The sequence below is a fragment of the Typopeltis vanoorti genome, chromosome 3, assembly GCF_054136105.1.
Source record: "Typopeltis vanoorti isolate ZY-2024b chromosome 3, IOZ_Tvanoo_1.0, whole genome shotgun sequence".
Taxonomy (NCBI): Eukaryota; Metazoa; Arthropoda; class Arachnida; order Uropygi; family Thelyphonidae; genus Typopeltis; species Typopeltis vanoorti.
In genome coordinates, this window is record NC_143551.1 from 118,417,439 (window position 1) to 118,437,014 (window position 19,576).

The 19,576-nt window shown below is 36.7% G+C and overlaps 1 protein-coding gene across 5 annotated transcripts in view; it reads left to right on the plus strand.

Annotated features, from left to right (window-relative positions):
* LOC150108512 (hepatocyte growth factor receptor-like) overlaps positions 1-19,576 on the plus strand; it is a 186,795-nt gene that overhangs the window by 108,890 nt on the left and 58,329 nt on the right. For all 5 annotated transcript variants that reach the window (XM_090415937.1, XM_090415934.1, XM_090415933.1 and 2 more), the window contains exons 9-11: positions 5,815-6,018; positions 8,470-8,581; positions 10,134-10,403. In XM_090415937.1, coding sequence (XP_090272063.1) covers positions 5,815-6,018; positions 8,470-8,581; positions 10,134-10,403 — 586 coding nt within the window. The remainder of the gene's footprint in view (positions 1-5,814; positions 6,019-8,469; positions 8,582-10,133; positions 10,404-19,576) is intronic.

The window sequence follows — 19,576 nt, forward strand, 5'->3', positions numbered from 1 at the left end:
ACACATGACATCTTCTAAAAACGTTACCTGCAATATTAAAACCTGTACTAGACCAAGTTGTAAATATGGTAAATTAAATCAAGTCAAGACCTTTAAAAGTACGCCTTTTTAAAAAAACTTTGCATATCTATGGAAGTCAAGTACGAATCTTTGCTTTTGCACACTGAAATAAGATTAGTTATCCAGGAGTAAAGTGCTATTCCAAATTTTAGAACTTAACAATGAATTATTAGCCTTTTTTTCAAAATGAAGGTACAGATTCTTTTGTAAAATGTCTTCAAAATGATATTTGGTATTACTAAAATGGCATGTTTAGCCGATATTTTTAATTACTTAAATAGCGTTAATACAAGTATCCAAGAGAAAAATTAAAATATTTTGACATCCACTGACATATTGTTAGCTTTTCAGAAAAAAAGTATCTCTTTAGAAAAACCACATATCAGAAAAAAATAAGTAGATATGTTTCCTTCGCTCCATAATAAAAATGTCGAGGGAATTATTTCCGTTATAACAGAACATTTAACAATGAAAGAAAAGATTTCAACTTACTTTCCTTCTTTAAACACAGACAATTATGACTGGATACGAAATCCATTTGGCACAGTTAATACATTGAGTTGAGAATTTTCGTTACAAGAAGAAGAAGAACAACAATTAATTACCTTGTCAATGGATCATACTCTAAAAATGATTCTCTGAAATAACTCTTGAGGAATTTTGGATTTTTGTCCAAGCTGAATAACCAGCTCTCTCTCCACAAGAGCACTGAAAATTTTGTTACAGTTTTCAACATCATATTTGTGTGAGCTTGGTTTCTCAATATTAACCCATATAAAAACTAAAAAGCGTGAATGACTTACTAATATAGACAAAGAGATGAGTGTAGCTATATCACATATTAGACCTGATATTGCTGAAATCTGCATAAGCCGACAAGCTCAAGTATCGCATTAAAATAAGTTCCATTTTTATAAAAGGCAAGTCCATGCATATTTTTATTGTTAATTTTATGACCCTAATGCTTTTGGCATTCCCCAAAGTTTTCTTATAATCAAAAGTGTTCCGTTACTTCAAAAAGGTTAAGAACCACTGACCTATGCCAAACCAAACAGAGAACAAAGCTATTAATAGACACTGTTCAGTGCAATCAACAAAATCGATTTTTATTTGAAAAAATTAAAAAATAGGAATCCATGTAAGATATGTAAGTTCGAATGAGGAAATGAAGTTTATAGATGATCACTTTTAGTACATACCAGCATGCCAAAACGAAATTCAAAAAGTCACAGATGTGCTCAAAAATCCAAGTACTTTTCCTCCCTTAAGGAGGGTCGATTTTTAAGGGGGTTCCTAACAATTGAAAAATTACGAGTATCAGGGAGATTGGAGGAAAAGAAATTACGGCAGGCTATTTAGAATAATAGAATGATGTCACTTCCTCAAGTCCGAAACTGTTTTTTTTTTTTTGGAAAAAATTAAATGTTTCAGATCAGGAACAGCCATTTAATATCTTTTCTATTAAAAATTCTTAAAAAAAGATTTAGTAAAAATTGTTGAATGCAATCTGAATCCAGGTATTGCTTTATCTTCGATTTCAAATTTCTTATGGAAAGCAAAAGACATCCTAAGGCCTTTATATCTGACTTTTTTTTAGTTCATAAAAACATACATGCTGCACTGACTATCATCATGCATTAAATAGCACTCTCAAGAATGATATTCTAAAATAAAAATATTTATTAATATTAAAATATTTAGAAAAAATCTTATGTGCAGGTCCTTGAAATTACGTGAACTTTAGTGGTTGTCTTCTCCTGTTAGTATACCAATCCTGTGTATTATTGTGTATTATTAATATAAGCCCATCTATAATGATGAGTCAAGATCAGATATCTCTGTTGGCTGTGCTTCCTGACACAACTTTTAAAGGGGGACCAGAAAGTAATCAATTATTTTTAATAGGTTATTTTTAGCCAATTGTTTTTTCTTAAATAACACATAAATTATTGAATTTGATTTTTATTTACATATTAGCATTACTTTTCTATTGAAAAAATCTGTTTTTTTTTAATCTTAGATTATTTTTTTTTAATATGGTGGACTTTAAAGTTGAAGAGCACCATTTACGTCATTGTATGCTGTTTTTGTTTCACCAAGGAAAGAATGCTACCGAGGCTCCCAATATCGTTTGCTCAACTTATGGAGACGTATTGAAGGTTAACAAACGTCAGCGATGGTTTAGGAGATTTGCAGAAAAAAATTTTGATCTCTCTGATCGTCCTCGATCTGGAAGACCTCTTACTCTAGATCACGATGCTCTTAAGACTCACGTTGAATCAGATCCAATACAAACCATACAAGAATTAGCAGAGAAACTTAATTCATCATGGTCAATTGTCCAAGAGCACTTACATAAGAGTGGCAAGGTTCTTAAATAGGGTGTATGGGTACCGCATGAACTGTCAGAAAACAATAAAGAACAGAGACAGACAATTTGCAATTCATTGTTGACCAGACAACAAAATGATCCCTTTTGGAACGAGTTGTAACTGGTGACGAAAAATGGGTGCTGTATAAGAATAACAAATGCAAAAAACAGTGGCTTTCTCCAAATAAAACTCGAATTCCAACACCTAAAGATGGACTTCATCCACAAAAGGTTCTGTTGTGCATTTGGTGGGGGATATTCATGGAATTATTCATTACGAACTCATGGAACAAGGTAAGACTATCACAGCAGCCATCTACTGTGAACAATTAGAGCGACTACATCAAGCATTGTTAATCAAAACGTCCTGCGCTTGTCAATCGAAAAGGGGTAATTTTGCGGCAAGATAATGCAAAACCACATTCTGCAAGAATGACTCAAGAAAAAAATTAGGCAGTTAGAATGGGAACTTCTACCACATCCTCCATATTCGCCGGATATTGCCCTTAGTGATTATCACTTATTCAGGTCCTTAGAACACAGCATAAGAAATAAAACCTTCCGTTTGCAAGATGATGTCCAAAGGAGTTTGATATCATTTTTTGCCTCCAAAGAAAAAACTTTTTTCAAAAAAGGAATTCTAAACTTAGTAGATCGTTGGAATAAGGTTATAATTAATGATGGTGATTATAGAATTGAATAATGTTAATTTGTTCTTCAATAAAATTTATATTAAAAATGTAGTTCAAAAAATTGATTACGTTCCGGTCTCCCTTATAATATAAATTAATAGCATTCTTTAAAATTTTTTTTGTGTGTCTGTGTAACTTCATACATAATGGATCAACTTACATCAGTACCAAAGGATGAGCTCTGATAAAAGAGTTCAGAAAGCATGAACTAATATACATCTGACACATGCAGCATACATCTGTATTGACAAGAACCAGACAAATAATTAATGAAATGGATGAATAGAGATATTTTGCAAGCAGTATGGAGAAAGGAAGTACTTCGAAAGGAATTATGAGATAGCAGCTAATGACTAGATGTATGAGGAGTATACAATGCTGGTTCCAAAAGTAATGTGTGGAAAGGAAAGAAAAAGTGCTTCATTAGATGAGATTTAGCAGCCATACCAAAGGAAATCCAAGGAGTTCTTCTCCTATGTACAGTCAAAAAATGACTGATCTGATTGTGAAAAGATGACATAGATGGATAATTAAGTGGCAAAGTGCTTTAATACATTCTGCAGAGGATGTCTTAAAGCACTTATCAGTGTATTTCATACTGATGTGAATAATGTTGAGCATTGACCACAAGAGAGGGAGATATATACAACAGAAGCTAGAAGGGATTGAATTAGAAGTGTTGAATAAGCTGGATGTTAATATGGTTGCAGAATTAGTGATATACATTTACGTAGCAGTATATTTGAACTGCACCAATAAAAGTGTTTTAAATAATGTACAGTGTAGCTTTTTTTTTTTTTTTCATATAATTGTGTTTAATTTTTTTCATGCTGGATGCAAGCGTGTTTCAGTGGTGTTTGTGGTTGGAATTTTGTTTATTTGTGTTTTTGCTATTTTTTTGTTCCTACTGTTTCTGCTTTCTGTAAATGGTGTCCATAAAGAAGTGCACATCTGTGGCATGGAAATAATATTCAGAAGTCATTTTAAAACATACATTTAAATATTATGCTGAGGTTAGTAATGTGTCAGTATTTAACACTTGAGTGATATTATTGGTTTTGTGAGACAAATACTAATTATACTATTTGGCTGGATACAACATTAGGACAAGGAATAGAACAAGAGGTTAACTCTAGTAGCTGTATAAGGAGGATGTGGCCACAAGTAGGGTCTTTGAATGTAGAGTGGTAGGTAAGTGGAATGCATTGTTTGAGAGTATAGTGATTGCAGACATGATGAACGAGTTTCGGGCACAGTTTGATGAGCTATGTGTGTGTGATAGTGGAACCTCCCAAATGAGTTGAATCTGTGGAGGTCTGATGTTAATAATCATAATGAAATATGGTTTCTCAAGTACTATATAGTTGTGATTAATGGTTTGCTTGTATGGATGAATGTTAGGTCAGAGTATAGTGCTTGGAGAGAGAGAGAGAGAGAGAGAGAGAGACAGACAGTGAGGAAAGCAGGTCACAATGAATGAGTTGAGAAGAGGGAGTAGAGAGAGAGAGAGAGAGAGAGAGAGAGAGACAGACAGTGAGGAAAGCAGGTCACAATGAATGAGTTGAGAAGAGGGAGTAGAGAGAGAGAGAGAGAGACAGACAGTGAGGAAAGCAGGTCACAATGAATGAGTTGGGAAGAGGGAGTAGAGAGAGAGAGAGAGAGAGAGAGATAGCAAGGAAGGAAGGAGCCACAACGAATGAGTTGAGAAGAGGGAATAGAGAGAAAGAGAGAGAGAGAGACAGACAGTGAGGAAAGCAGGTCACAATGAATGAGTTGAGAAGAGGGAGTAGAGAGAGAGAGAGAGAGAGATAGCAAGGAAGGAAGGAGCCACAACGAATGAGTTGAGAAGAGGGAATAGAGAGAAAGAGAGAGAGAGAGAGAGATAGCGAGGAAGGCTGAAGAAGCCACAATGAATGAGTTGAGAATAGAGAGAGATGAATGAGTTGAGAATAGAGAGAGATGAATGAGTTGAGAATAGAGAGAGATGAATGAGTTGAGAATAGAGAGAGAGATGAATGAGTTGAGAATAGAGAGAGAGATGAATGAGTTGAGAATAGAGAGAGAGATGAACGAGTTGAGAATAGAGAGAGAGAGATGAATGAGTTGAGAATAGAAAGATAGCGAGGAAGGCTGAAGAAGCCACAATGAATGAGTTGAGAAGAGAGAAAGAGGCAAGGAAGGTGGAATAAGCCACAATAAATAAATTGAGAAGAGAGAATAGATAGATAAAGATAGTTATGAAGGCAGAAGCCACAATGAATGAGTTGAGAATAGAGAGAGAGAGAGAGAGATTAGGAGACTTGAAAAGAGCTTAGTTGATGTTAGAAGTACAATCATGGGTAATTGAGCAAGTCTAGAGCATTAGGGAGCCAAGGAGGAAGAGGAAGTCTAAAGAATGTGGCAGAAGAGCAAGGAAAGAGAGTAAATGAGCGGAAAAGGATTTACATTTATAGTCCTATCATTTGTTGTATTTTAGTTTCTGTCAGTAATACTTAGATGCTTCAGATCATTATGAGTTTCATAATAACTTATCTGCTAGAAATGTGAAATACTGGACACAAGCATTAATGTGTGTCAGTGAGAAGGGAGAAGAGTTTTATCAAATTAAATAAATTAAACAAATAATAAGTGATTATTTAGAGTTATTTATGGAAGATGCACAGATAAAATTTATATATATTTATATTTCAGAGTTTCTCCGAATGTGGCTGAATGTATCACATCACGTTTACCTGATTCATACAGAGAGTTGAATTCTACTGGACCAGTTGTTATGCTTATTGAGAACTCTATTTTAGATTTCTTCCATAAAGAAGATGGTGAACAAAACGCATTCTTTACATATATGCCTGATCCCAAGATAAGTAGAATATATCCTACAACAACAACAGTAAGGTGAGTAGCTGGGTTTTGTTGAAGAAACAATTATTTATAAACATTATGTATACCTTGTATTCCTTTTTCATTAATGTGTAAAGAATAAAATCGTTTTCTAGGAACATAATTTTCGTTCTTCTGTGGTATATTCAGGATATATTCTTTCAGAAGAAATCATGACTTTAATGGGAGTTTAGTAATCACTGAGCTACTTAATAATTTCTGAAATTAGTCAGCTTAGTTCTGTGTTCTGCTAAGCTATGTGCCAGCTTCAAATCAGACCCTTACCTCTCTTTCTCTTTCTGCTTGTATCTCAGCAGTCTCTTTGTGCTTCATAAAGTCCTGTTTGTCTTGGATGCCTTCAAAAAAATTTATTGATCCAAAGAAGCTTTATTTCATTTTGTGTTTCCCAGTATCTGCATTAATTGGTATTACTACCAATCACACTTAATAACATTGAAATAATCATAAATATTCCTAATGATAATCTCAGATTCACAATAATATTACCGCTCCTTTTTGAAACTGGAACAGTCTTGTGATTGTGAATTTGACTAGTGTAGGAATGCTCATCACCTATGTTTTGAGCACTTTAGCCTTGAATAATTATGACATTGTTCCCAGGTTCATATTAATTCCCTCTCTTGCCAAAAAATGCAGCACATGCATTTTCCTCATTAACTACTCTTGTTACTTCATTATAAAAGGTGATCAGATTACTGAAATAAGTGTATTATTCTTAACAAAATCCATTCAAATAATATCATCTGTCCAATTCTTTATTATTATAGTATTAGTATTACTTCTAAGCCGACATGGGGGGGGTCAAAAGACTCATTGTGGGAGATCAAACACTATCAGACCACAATTACCATCATACCTTTCCTTGAACACATTCAGTATTAGAGCACTCACCACCCACTCTGGCAAAGCATTCCACTCATTCACTATCCACCAAGCAAAAAATCTTTTGTTTCCCTCTTTACTCATATGATACGTTTCAGGGATGATCTTTTGTTTTTGCATCACCCGTTATTCTATGCAATAATTCCTCTCTATCTATTTGGTAGGCTCCTCTTACCAACTTATATGTCTCAACCATATCATACCCTCCTCCTCCTATCTGTATTTGCCAAACTCTGAAGACCACATTCCCTCAATCTGTCTTCATACTCAATTTCAGATCCCTGGTTGGCTGAGTGGTTAGCATATCCACTTTCCAGCCAAGAGGCTGTAGGTTCGAATCCTGCCAAGAGCATGTAGGGTTGTGATTGTCCAACTAACCAATTACCATATGTACTTCTGTGACCTGTCTCCTGGTGCAGTATGACCTTTGATGTCTTTGCACCATAAAAATCAAATAAAAAATGCATAGCCCTGAGAGTCTTAATTATTCACCTTCGCACACTCTTTCTCCAATGTTTCTCTATCACTAGTATAACCAGGAGAGCAGATCTATGCACAAAAATTTAAATTAGGCCTAATTAGATTTTACAGAGTGGAACTATCACCTCCTTATCTGTACATGTCAGCATTCTTTGCATTATAGCAGTGATGTTTTGAGTAACTCCTAGAACTTTCACAATGTGTCTCCTGAACTTCAGTTCCCTATCCACCAAGATGCCAGATTCGTTGCTTCCTCCATCTCTTAAGCAAAGTTCCTCCAATGTGGTAAGCCTCATCCATTTTCTCTGGCCAAAGTGCATAACTTTACACTTAGCAACATTGAAGTGATATCCCATTCTTCAGCCCAAAGCACCAACTTATTCAAATCACCTCGTAACAATAACACATTAAATTTCCTGACATTGCTCTTCCTAATTTAAGCATCATCGGGAATCCTTATATGGGCTTTTTCAATTGAAGGTGAGTTAGCTGATCTCATCCGGTGGTAGCAGGGTTTTTTTCCTCCTGGAAACTCGTGTTTTTCATGCTGTGTATAGATAAATCACACTTCAGAACACATGCAATTTACAGACAAACATTACTGTCATTGGTGATAATGGGTAGTAGACGGCATTGATGGTAGTAGTGTCATAGTAGGAGAATTATGTAGTAGTGGAGAGGATGAGATGTCTTTAATGAAGTAGAATGCCTTTCCATGATGAGTCCTTGGATTCCTTGGAGGCATCATGTCATAACAATAATCAGTAAACAACTAAATATCTCCTTTCACACTGTGAACTACTTCATTAATATATATATAAGCTAAATAGCAGTGATCCCAGAACAGAATCCTGTGGAACCCAATTTGTCACCTTCCTTTTTTTTAGAACACTGTATCTCCATGCCCAACTCAAACTCACTAGCTCCTATTAGTCAACCAGCCTTGTAACCAATGACTATTCAACGATAGTCAACTTAGCATATTGTGTATTACTTTTATACTCAGTGGTTTGCAATAATTAATTAAACAAAAATAGTAAACAAAATAATAATTGTTTTGTTTTGTTCTGTTCTTTTGCTTAGTGGAGGAACTAATCTGACAGTAATTGGATCCAACCTGAATAGTGTAGTCAATCCTAAGATTGTAGTTATTGTTACATCCACCATTACTGGAGAGAAGAAGGAACTAACTAATGTAAGTTAATTGTCATTACGATGCTTTCCAAGAAATTTGCTTATGTAATCCTAAAATCTTATCATTATTAACACTATACCAGTGATGGCGAACCTATGACATGCGTGTCAGCACTGACACACTTGAGGGTTTCAGGTGACACGCCTTGGATGTTGAAAAATATTGGTATTCTGATGAAAAAACTGTGATAAATCGTGTAAGATCGCTCTCAGTTAAGGCGAAGGTAGGTTTGTTCATTGAAAGAACTTTCTACCAGTAGTCAGCAACAGAAAAGTCATTAAATGTAATGTAAGTTTGTAATTTCAGTTTATTAAATTAATTGTATAATATGAATTCATAGATTTTATATCAATGTCCTATTAAATAAATAGCCTAATATGATATGTATAAGTCACCATTTATGATTATGTAGTTACATTCATAATGCATGTATGCAAGTGGCACATCAACAACATCAATATTTGAAAAAAAAAAGTTTTTGACACACCTGGGTAAAAAGGTTCGCCATCACTGCACTATACTTTGATGGAGTCAAGACTCATTGTGGAAAGCAAACACTGTTATGCACAAAGCCCATGCTTAAAACTCATTCAATGTATCTGCATTCACTACACTATCAAGCAACACATTCCACACACCAACCACTCTTCATGCAAAGAACCTGCTCCTTATCTAAATTTTATTTTATAAGCATTCAGTATTATCTGTTTAATAGTTATTGTGCTCTGTATATTTCAAGTATAATAGGTAAATAACTCAGTATCTCATAAAGGTCTTGCTGCTCATGTTTTAGGCCTGACAGATAATTAATAATAAAAAATCAGAAGAAAATTGTTGATAAAGAGTAGTAATGATAAATTACTATTTTTAATAATGTTATATAATCTAATCATGTATTTGACTATCCCATTATTTTACTGTTATTTTGACTATAGTATTCTATACACTCACTGAAGATGCATTTCAGATAAATCATGATGGCTATGATTTATCTGTGATGAATCATAGCCATCACAGTTTTCTTAACAGAAAACTGTGCTAGAAACTGAGGGCTTAAATTAAACAGCTTGACCAGAGGAGGTGCCAGTTCTGTTGTGCATTCTTGTAATACATATGCTGATATCCAGTCTAATATTATGGCCATATTTGCATTAAGTTATTATAAGTACCTCTAATTCAGCTACTTTTATTTGCACATCGGTCAGTGTTACATCTTGCACTGGAACAGCACACCTGCATGGTCAAACATTACATAATTATCACTCAGTAACACAACTTTTGTTTGCTTTTATTACCTCTCATAACTAACTTTGTTCTTTACCTATGCTTTATATAATGCTCATGACTTGGTTATCACTTTTCTGTTTATATACCATCCATTTTTCTGTTTTTCTGCAACTTCAGTTTAATGATGCTGTTCATTTATCTAACCTGTACCTGATTTATCGTACCCCCTACCCCATTCTCTCTCTCTCTCTGTTAAATGGTATTTTATGGCTGTAATAAATAAATTGCTATATGATGTAAATAATAATCACTTTTTTTCCTCCAGCCATGTTTTGTTTCTAGTTTAAATGGCTCTGAAATGATTTGTCCTACTCCACCACTAGCTGATTCTTCTCAACATGCACCTACTTCAAGAGCTCCTGTTGTTGCTCATGTGGCATTTGCTATGGATGGTGTTAAAAAACTCAGAGAATTTCCTCATCGTAATCCACAGCTTTCTCGGTTACTATATTATCCTGATCCAGTATATCATCCATTTAAAGGTCCAAGTGGTGTAAGGAAGTTCCCTGTGGATGAATCTGTATTGGATATAAAGGTAAGATTTTGATAATAATTTTCTGTTTTCTGTTAAGAGAACAGTTAAAAAAAAAGTTACGTGTTGTCTTAGGTAATCATCTCTTAGCATTAACGTTACTATAATTGATGTTACTGACAGAGAAGACTAAAATGTGAAAATCATCTAAATAATAACTATATAGTTGTTATATTATTATTCATGATCTCCATGTCACTAGTCTCATCCTGTCTCATTACTAGTAGGTCCATCTTTAATAGAAAGTCTATCATACCATTCCTTAAGTTTTCACCATCTGCATTCCATGGTCCAACACCCTCCATACAAAAATGCCAGTTCTCACCCTCCTACTCACCAATTCCTTTCACAACTTCTAGGGATTGTCCCTTGTCTGTATTCCTTCCCCTTATTCTATACAAAAAATTACAGTGTAAATGGTGTAAATACCTTTCCACAGTTTAAATGTCTTAATCATGTAATCATTATGGGTGATTTTAATTATGGCAATATAGACTGGAATGAAGAGATAGCAACTGGAAGTAAAGAAAATGAGCTTCTTGAGTTTTTGAGGGATAACTACCTCAGACAGTATGTAACAGAGGGCACACGAGGATTTAAGGGTCTTGGATTTGGTCATCTCATCGGAGGATGTAATTATAAATGAGGTGTCAAATCATCCACCAATTGGTGAAAGTGACCATGAGGTGATTACCTGGGTGGTTGCCAGCAGTGCAAGGACCCCTGTGAAAAAAGGGTATATGTGGAACTACAAGGGGGGGGGGGATTATGAATAGCTCAGGAGACAGCTTGCAGGTGTAGCATGGAATGAGGAGTTAGCTGGAAAAGAGATCAATGCAGCTTGGGGAATTTTCAAAAACTATCTAGCAGATGCAATGTCTAAATGTATACCATGGGTGAGAAGGTTAAATAAGGTAGGTGTGAGATGGATGAATAAAGAGATTAAGCATGCGATACAGAGAAAAAGGGCATTGTGGAGGCAGCATAAGAGAAGTGGAAATAACCAATTTCATGAGGTCTACAAAGACCAGGCAAGGAGGGTGACTTGGTTGGTGAGAGTAGCTAAAGAGAAAGGTATGAACAGCAGTTAGCTAATGAAGCCAAAAAAGAATCCTAGGGAGTTCTTTCGATATGTAGCCAGCAAAAGAAAGAATGATTAGGAAGGATGACATTGATTGGAGGAAATGGTATAAAGACAGCTGATGCAGAATGTGTGGTGGAGATACTTAATGAGCAGTTCATAAAGATCTTTCAATCTTGTGAATGTGACTTCATGGAGAGATTGAGAGCAGTTGATGATGGGGGGGGAGAGACTGACTGTAAGTGAGCAAGAGGTGGTTGGGGAGTTGAGTAAACTAGATGTAAATAAGGCTGTGGGACTTGATAATATATCACTGCGTATTTCAAAGGAATGTGCCAGAGAGTTGACACCTGCCTTGACATATTTTTTTAATACAAGTCTTGCACTTGGTCAAGTTCCTAAGGAGTGGAAGTAGGGCAAGATTGTGCCACTTCATAAAGGAGGTGATCGAACTATAGGCCTATCTCTGTGTCAAGTGTTCTGGTTAAGTTGTTGGAGAACCTTGTGAGAACTAGGATCCAGAGTTGGGTTGACAACAATGGTATAATCTTTGATGGACAACATGGATTTGCTAAAGGGAGGTCATGTTTTAGTAATCTACTTACTTATTACAATAAAGTGACTGCTTCCTTGGACAGAGGAGAAGGATACACAGTAATATACTTATATTTCACAAACGCTTTTGATAGAATACCTCATGATAAGTTGACAGTCATACTAGAGCAGATGGGGTTGGATATTAGATTAGTTGGATATTAGATTAGTGCATTGGATTGGAGACTGTCTATCTGATAGGTATCAACAAGTTGTGTATGGGGGTGTTGATATCCAGGAAAAGGAAAGTCAGTAGTGGAGTGCCTCCGGGTCTGTTTTAGGGCCATTACTATTTAACTTGTATATTAATGATATTGGCGAAGATTTGGATGGAGATATTCAGTTGTTTGCAGATGATGCAAAGTTGGGACGAACCATAAAGAGTAGTGAAGATGTTGTGGCCTTGCAAGAAGACTTGAATAAATTGAGTGATGGGCAAGCAAATGGGGATGTGAGTTCAATGTTGCAAAATGTAAGGTTTTAAAATTTGGAAAACAAAGATGGGATGCAGAATTTATGCTTGGTGAGAATATATTGTTGGAGGTAGAGGAAATAAGAGATCCGGGGGTGATAGTGGATAAGGATCGAAAATTTAGGGGACACATCGCCAAAATTGTGAAGACAACACAAAGACTTCTGGGAATGATGCGGAGGACACTGACATGTAGAAGTAGGGAGTTTCTTGTTCCATTGTATAAGGTTTTGATTAGGCCACACATGGACTATTGTGCCCAGATTTGGTCACCAGGTTTTCAGAAGGATGAAGAGATGTTGGAAAGGGTCCAAAGACGACTGACTAAGGTAGTTTCTGACCTCTGGAATGTTGAGTATGAGGAAAGATTGAGAAGATGTAATTTGCAGAGTATGGTGGAGAGAAGGAAGAGGGGAGATATGATAGAGACCTACAAGTTGGTAAGGGGTTGTTATAAGATCAATGGTGGAGAGGTTCTACAGAGAATAGTGGGAGATCAGGGGAGAACCAGAGGTCATCCCTGGAAACTGTATAAAGAGGGTGTGAGTAGGGGAGTGAGAGGCAGGTTTTTTTTGTGCAGAGTTGTGAATGATTGGAATGCCTTGCCTGAGAGTGTGGTGTCTGCAAGGAGTTTGAGTGTGTTTAAGACACGGTATGATCAGATGTGTATGTGATAAAAGGACCTCCCAGATGAGTCTTTGACTCCATGAGGTCCTGTTTAATAATAATGTAATTCCTCCGTCTTCTATCCACCAAACTCCGCAGTTTGCATGTTCTAGTCTATCCTCATAATCAACATCATATAATCCTGATATCATTTTTGTTATCTGCCTTTGTACCTTTACTTCATCCACTTGATTTGAGCACAGTAATCCAGATGTAGTTTGATTAGGGCTTATAATGGAATCACCCCCTCTTTTAACCTTACTGTCAGTATTAGCAGTATCAAGATAAAGAAGGTTTTTTTTGCCGTCCTGTTTGCGTAGTTAATCAGTTGTGTAGAATAGTTGCGATTTATGAAGATCTGTGTTAGTTTTTTTATTTCTGCGTTTAGACTATTCTGATTCGTTGAAAATTTGTAAGCATTTATGAATTGTGATAAGATGACAGATTTTTTAACAGAATATGGATGGTATGAGTGAAAATGGAGGTAGTTTCTGATGTGCGAGGGTTTGTGGTATATTTTCGTGGCTATTTTGTTGTGTGTTCTGGTTAATGTCAGGTTTAAGAAATTGATGGATTTGTTCTGTTTGGTTTCTGTGGTGAATTTTAGTCTGTTACTGTAACCGTTTAGGGATGTTTTTAAGGTGGTGATGTGTGTGGGATTACCAATGCACAGAATATCGTCCACGTATCTGCCATAAAAGGTGATGCCGGGGGGGGAAGGGAAGGGTGGAGTAGGAGTGATTCTATGTGTGCTAGGAATAAATCCGCTAGTTGTCTGCTGATGTTTTGGCCCATGGGGAGTCCAAAGATTTGAATGTACATGTTGTTGAACTTGAAGAAGTTTGCTGAGGTTATTAGTTTTATTAAGTTAATAATGTCAATGGGCGTTAGTTTAGTGATATCACAGGTGATATCGGTGATATCACCGATAAATTTCCCTGCCAAAAAGACTGTGATATCACCTACACAGGTTCCACCATCAGGTCTTTATGGGCAAGACTACAAGAACACTTCCGTGATTGTAACATCACTATTCCTGAACATTTAAACACTAAAAAACGTAACATCAAAAAGAAAAATCGAATACAAAGCACATGAAAAACGGAACTAGCTGTTCACGCCCTTGAACAAAAACATACCCCGCAGATCAACAAGGCCATCATAGTAGACAGACAAGACAATGAAACAATGCTTAGAATATCGGAAACAATAGCCATAAAATGTGATGCGAACTCTATCAACGTACACAGGCCCTACATAATCTCTGAGGTTTGGAAGCTTCACAACATAAAATTGAGGTCACAACACCGACCAATAGGCGATAACACAAACACTTCAAAAACAGAAGCACCTACCCGACTTGACATAGCATTCACTTTCCCAATGTGTTCAGATGACGACCCAAAATAGTCTAAACGGACCGCACTCCGTCAACCCCCTTTTCCCCTTTCCCCTCCCTATATAAAAAATCAACCCTTTCACCTTTTCCCCACCCTATATATCATAATAATATAATATATATGCTTATATATATATTACTGAAATAACCCGGGTTTTTCTAATTTAATTCTACCAAATTGCCTGCCCCCCCTCCACACACTCAGTAGTTGTTTTCGGACATCGCAGAAAGAAGAAAAGCCGCAACACCCAGAAAAAAGTATGTGTAAATTTCTCTTCCTTATGCTACATATACTTTTTGGTAAATTACATCTACAATGCCCTAATAATCCGTGAGTAAATAGCCAATGACATTTAAACAGGGGCACTCCTAAACTGAAGCAGGCAAAATAGCCATAATTATAATAGTTTATTAAGAGGAGTAACATGGGAGTTTTCCCAGAAATAATATACATTAAATACAAACTTATTTAATATTGACCAATTTACAAACAAACTTACATTATAGCCTACCAGTTTCGCCAGCAAACTGTCTTGCTTTTTCAAGGCGTTTATGGAAAGACATAAAAACTAATTAAATGCAAATTGAAAGTAATATAAAAAATGTTGTAAACCAACTAGTAGCTAAGGTTACATGTTCGCGTGACAGAGAGGACTTATTGTTCTTATTCATTATCATGCATGCATGTTTGTTGTAAACGTGTAATGTGATTACTGGCTAGCTGTAGTTCATGTTTTTTATGTTCCTTTCAATTTGCATTTACTAGTTTTTATGTCTTTCCATAAATGCCTTGAAAAAGCCAGACAGTTTGCTGGTGAAACTGGTAGGCTATAATGATTGTAAATTGGTCAGTGTTAAATAAGTTTGTATTTTAGAAAGAAATACTCCAATAAAGTGATAATTAAACAGCCCCACTATGTTGAGTGCATTGGTCACCTGATCCCCCCCCCCCTCTCATTTCCATCAGTCATTTGTACACAATTATTTCTTCTCTTACTAGCTATGTAACAAACAAACAAATTCTTTAGTAATTTCTTTCAATTGCATGCTAGTCTCTCACATTCCATTTTTTCTTCCTTACTATATTAGTCATATTCTGCATGCAATTCTTCTCTACCTCTCTCTTTATACTTTTTCCATAACCCCTTTTTCATCTGTAGTTCCTGTTCATTTCATTAGCTGCCAATAAATATTTCTTAACTAGTTCCCGTGCACTGCTAATATTGCTTACTTCCCACCATCGCACCCTTAGCTGATTTCTAAGATTATTATGGTCACTCCTTTATAATTAGACATAAATTTCTTCCTCCTTGAGCATGTCCCCTTAAGGGGTTGATATAGGATCAATGCTGGAGAGATTCTACAGAAAATAGTAGGGGAATCTAGGGAGAACCAGAGGTCATCCTTGGAAGCTGTATAAGGGAGTAGGGAAGTGAGAAGCAGGTTTTTTTCATGCAGAGTTGTGAATGATTGGAATGCCCTGCCTGAGAGTGTGGTGTCTGCAGAGAATTTGAGTGTGTTTAAAGCACGCTATGATGAGCTGTGTGTTTGATAAGAACTCCTAGCTGAGCCTTTGACTACATGGGGTCTTGGGTAATAATAATAATGTCTATTCATCCTCCAAGTCAAGACTATATGGTCACTCTTACCAACATGAATCGACAAATTAACACACTGTGCTTAGTGAGTTAATTTGCCAGTTAACAACCTGATAATTTCCTTCAATCTGCCAACACAATTGATCTCTTCTTAACATGCTCTCCTACCAAATATACTGTGGATGTCAGTTCTCCTCTTGGTAACTCAGACCACAACCTCATTCAGGTCTCCTTTTCCATGGAACAACAATCGCTAACAGTTGTCAGTCTCATGTCCTTTTGCACTACAAAAGGTGTCAAATGAGATGACCTCCATGATTTCTACTTCTTTCTCCAGTTCCTATAACTCATATTTTGTCCTGTGAAAGATGCTGCATAAGCATGCTGTTTCACTCCTTACTCTCACTTCATCATCCACATTACCTTCAGGTAATAGATCAGTGAATTGTTAGGAGGTTGGCTTCATAATAGTTAGTATCAAGTGGTGCATGGGAATGCAGTGCCTAGTGACTTAGTTTCTAGCAGAGTGCCATAGAAGTTTCTTTTAGGGCCATTATTATTTAACTTATATGTTATTGATATTAAGATACCTCTAAAGATCAGCCAATATTGATGATGCCCTTTGATTGGAAAGACCTATCGAATATGGTCTAAGACATAAAGAACCTTTATCAGGACTTTTCAGGTGAAGTTGAGTTAGCCAGTCTCATTTTAATTTTAAGTGGCAGGGGTTCTCTTCCTGGAAACTCAGGTTTTTTTATCCCACAGAATAGGAAATCAGCCCAAAGAAGACATGCAGTATGCAAACATAGCAGACAATTATTATTATTATTCAGGTTTCCATGGAGTCAAAAGACTCATCATGGAAGGTCCTTCCTAAAAAACATACAGTCCATCAAGACTCATCGAGGGGAGGGAGGTACCCCCCCCCCCCAAGAAACACAATGTCTATCATACCACTCCTTAAACTCATTGACCGTTCTCACCCTCACCACTCCATCAGGCAATGCATTCCATGGTTCAACCACCCTCCATGCAAAGAAACCACTCCTCACCCTCTTGCTTACAGTTTCCTTTCGTAACTTCCAGGGATGGCCTCTTGTCATCACTCCTTCCCGCTGTTCAACCAAGCGAAAGAACTCCCCAGTGTCAACCCTGTAGCCATCTCTCAACAGTTTAAAAGTCTCAATCATATCACCTCTCCTTCTTCTATCCCCCAAACTCTGCAGTCCACATTCCCTCAGCCGATCCTCATAACTAACATTGTACAGTCCTGAAACCATCTTTGTTATCCGCCTTTGTACCCTTTCCAGTTAATTTATCCCCTTCAAATCCTGGGGACCAAATCTGAGAACAATAGTCTAAGTGTGGTCTGATCAGAGACATACAATGGAATGATAACCCTTTTATCTCTGCAGGTCAGTGTCCTTCTCATTATTGCAGCAATCCTTTGTGTTACCTTCACTACCTTTGCAATATGTCCCCTAAATTTCAGGTTTTTATCAATCATCAACCCCAGATCTCTTGTCTCCCCTACTTCCTCCAATATAACTCCTCCCACAGGGTATGCAGCATCCCATCGATGTTTCCCAAACCTCAAGACCCTACATTTTGCTGCATTAAACTGATACCCCATTCATTTGCCCATCTGTCTAGCTTATTCAAATTCTCTTGCAGGGCTACCACATCTGCACTATTACTAATAATCCTTCCCAGCTTCGCATCATCTGCAAACAACTGAATATCCCCTTGCAATCCACTGAAATGTCATTGATATAAAGGTTAAACAATATAGGTCCCAGTACTGGTCCCTGTGGGACCCCACTTGTAACCCTCTGCCTCCTTGAAACTGCCCCACCATACACAACTCTCTGATACCTATCGGACAGCCAATCCTGAATCCAGTTGATCAATTTGACATCCAGACCCATGTGCTGCAACTTAAATATCAGCTTATCATGTGGCACCTTGTCAAATGCCTTCGCTAAGCCTAAGAAAGTGGCAGTATATGCCTTTCCCTCATCTAATGCTCTTGTAACTTTATTATAAAAGGCTAGCATATTGCTAAAACAAGAGCGCCCCTTCACAAATCCATGTTGATTCTCACAGATAACATTACCCTCATCTGTCCAATGCTGTATATGGTCCCTCACTTTCTTCAAGATCTTAATAACTACTGATGACACACAAACTGGCCTATAATTACACTTCCAGTCTGCTACCACCTTATGCAATGGCACTATCATACTTCCATTCCATGGACACCTTTCCCGCAGCCAGACCTTCATTGAAAAGCCAGGTCAAAGGCACTGTCAGTTCCCTAGCACATGTTCTCAGAACTCGTGGTGAAATACCATCCAGTCCCACAGCTTTACTGACATCCAGAGTACTCAGTATTTGAAACACACTCTCCTCCTGTACCTCTAAACCTCGAACCTGCCCTATCCCTCTAGTATTAAAACTGACTCCCACTCTATATCAGTATCAGTAATCAGGTTTCTAAGATGACAATTTACTTGGCCATGGCAGGCCATTGAGTCTGACATGAAAGGAAGATGGGATGGTTATTGATATTGGGAGAGATTTAACTGGGAATATGCAGATGATGCAAAGTATGGTAAAGCTATGAGATATAAATAAACCAGATAGGCATGGATGTTTTGTGAGTGTCTTTATCCAGCAGTGAATTTCATCATCCAGTGTGAGACCAACCACCCTGCATATTGGAGGATTAAAGTGGCTTAGAAAAAAAAAATTCCATGGTTGATTGCAATGCAAGATTTAATATTTACTATTCATGGCACTAATAATAATAATATACTATAGACCAACAGTTTTGTGGATGGGATTCACAAAAAAAAATGTGGCTCTAGAGGAAAATTTCAGTAGACAGACTGGACAAATGAGAAGTTATGAGTAATATACATCAGCAACTGTATTATATCAACATCTGTATACATTGAAGGATATGGAGGGAAAAAAAACTTTGGGATTTTGCTAGGCAAGGCTTGAAATTTAGGAGGAAGTCAACTATAGCCACTATATAAGTCCTTAATTAGGTTGTATAGGCTTGATGAGAAAAAAAAAGTTCCCTGTTTGGTTTCTAGAACAGGCTTTCTGGAGTATTTATTTCTTCACCCACTCATGGTGGGTAAAGAAATAAATTGATGTACTGTTTAAGATGCCTGCTTCAAAAGTTTTAAAAGTGTGGCAAGAGGAGGAGATTCATAACAATGATTTTCTGAGATTTACATTCTTCAATGAAAGGAGCATTACCAAATCACCACTTGTGTCAGGATGGAAGCAGTGAGAATATAGCAGACATATTTAAATGAGAAATAGTCCCTTGAGTACATTTTACAATTA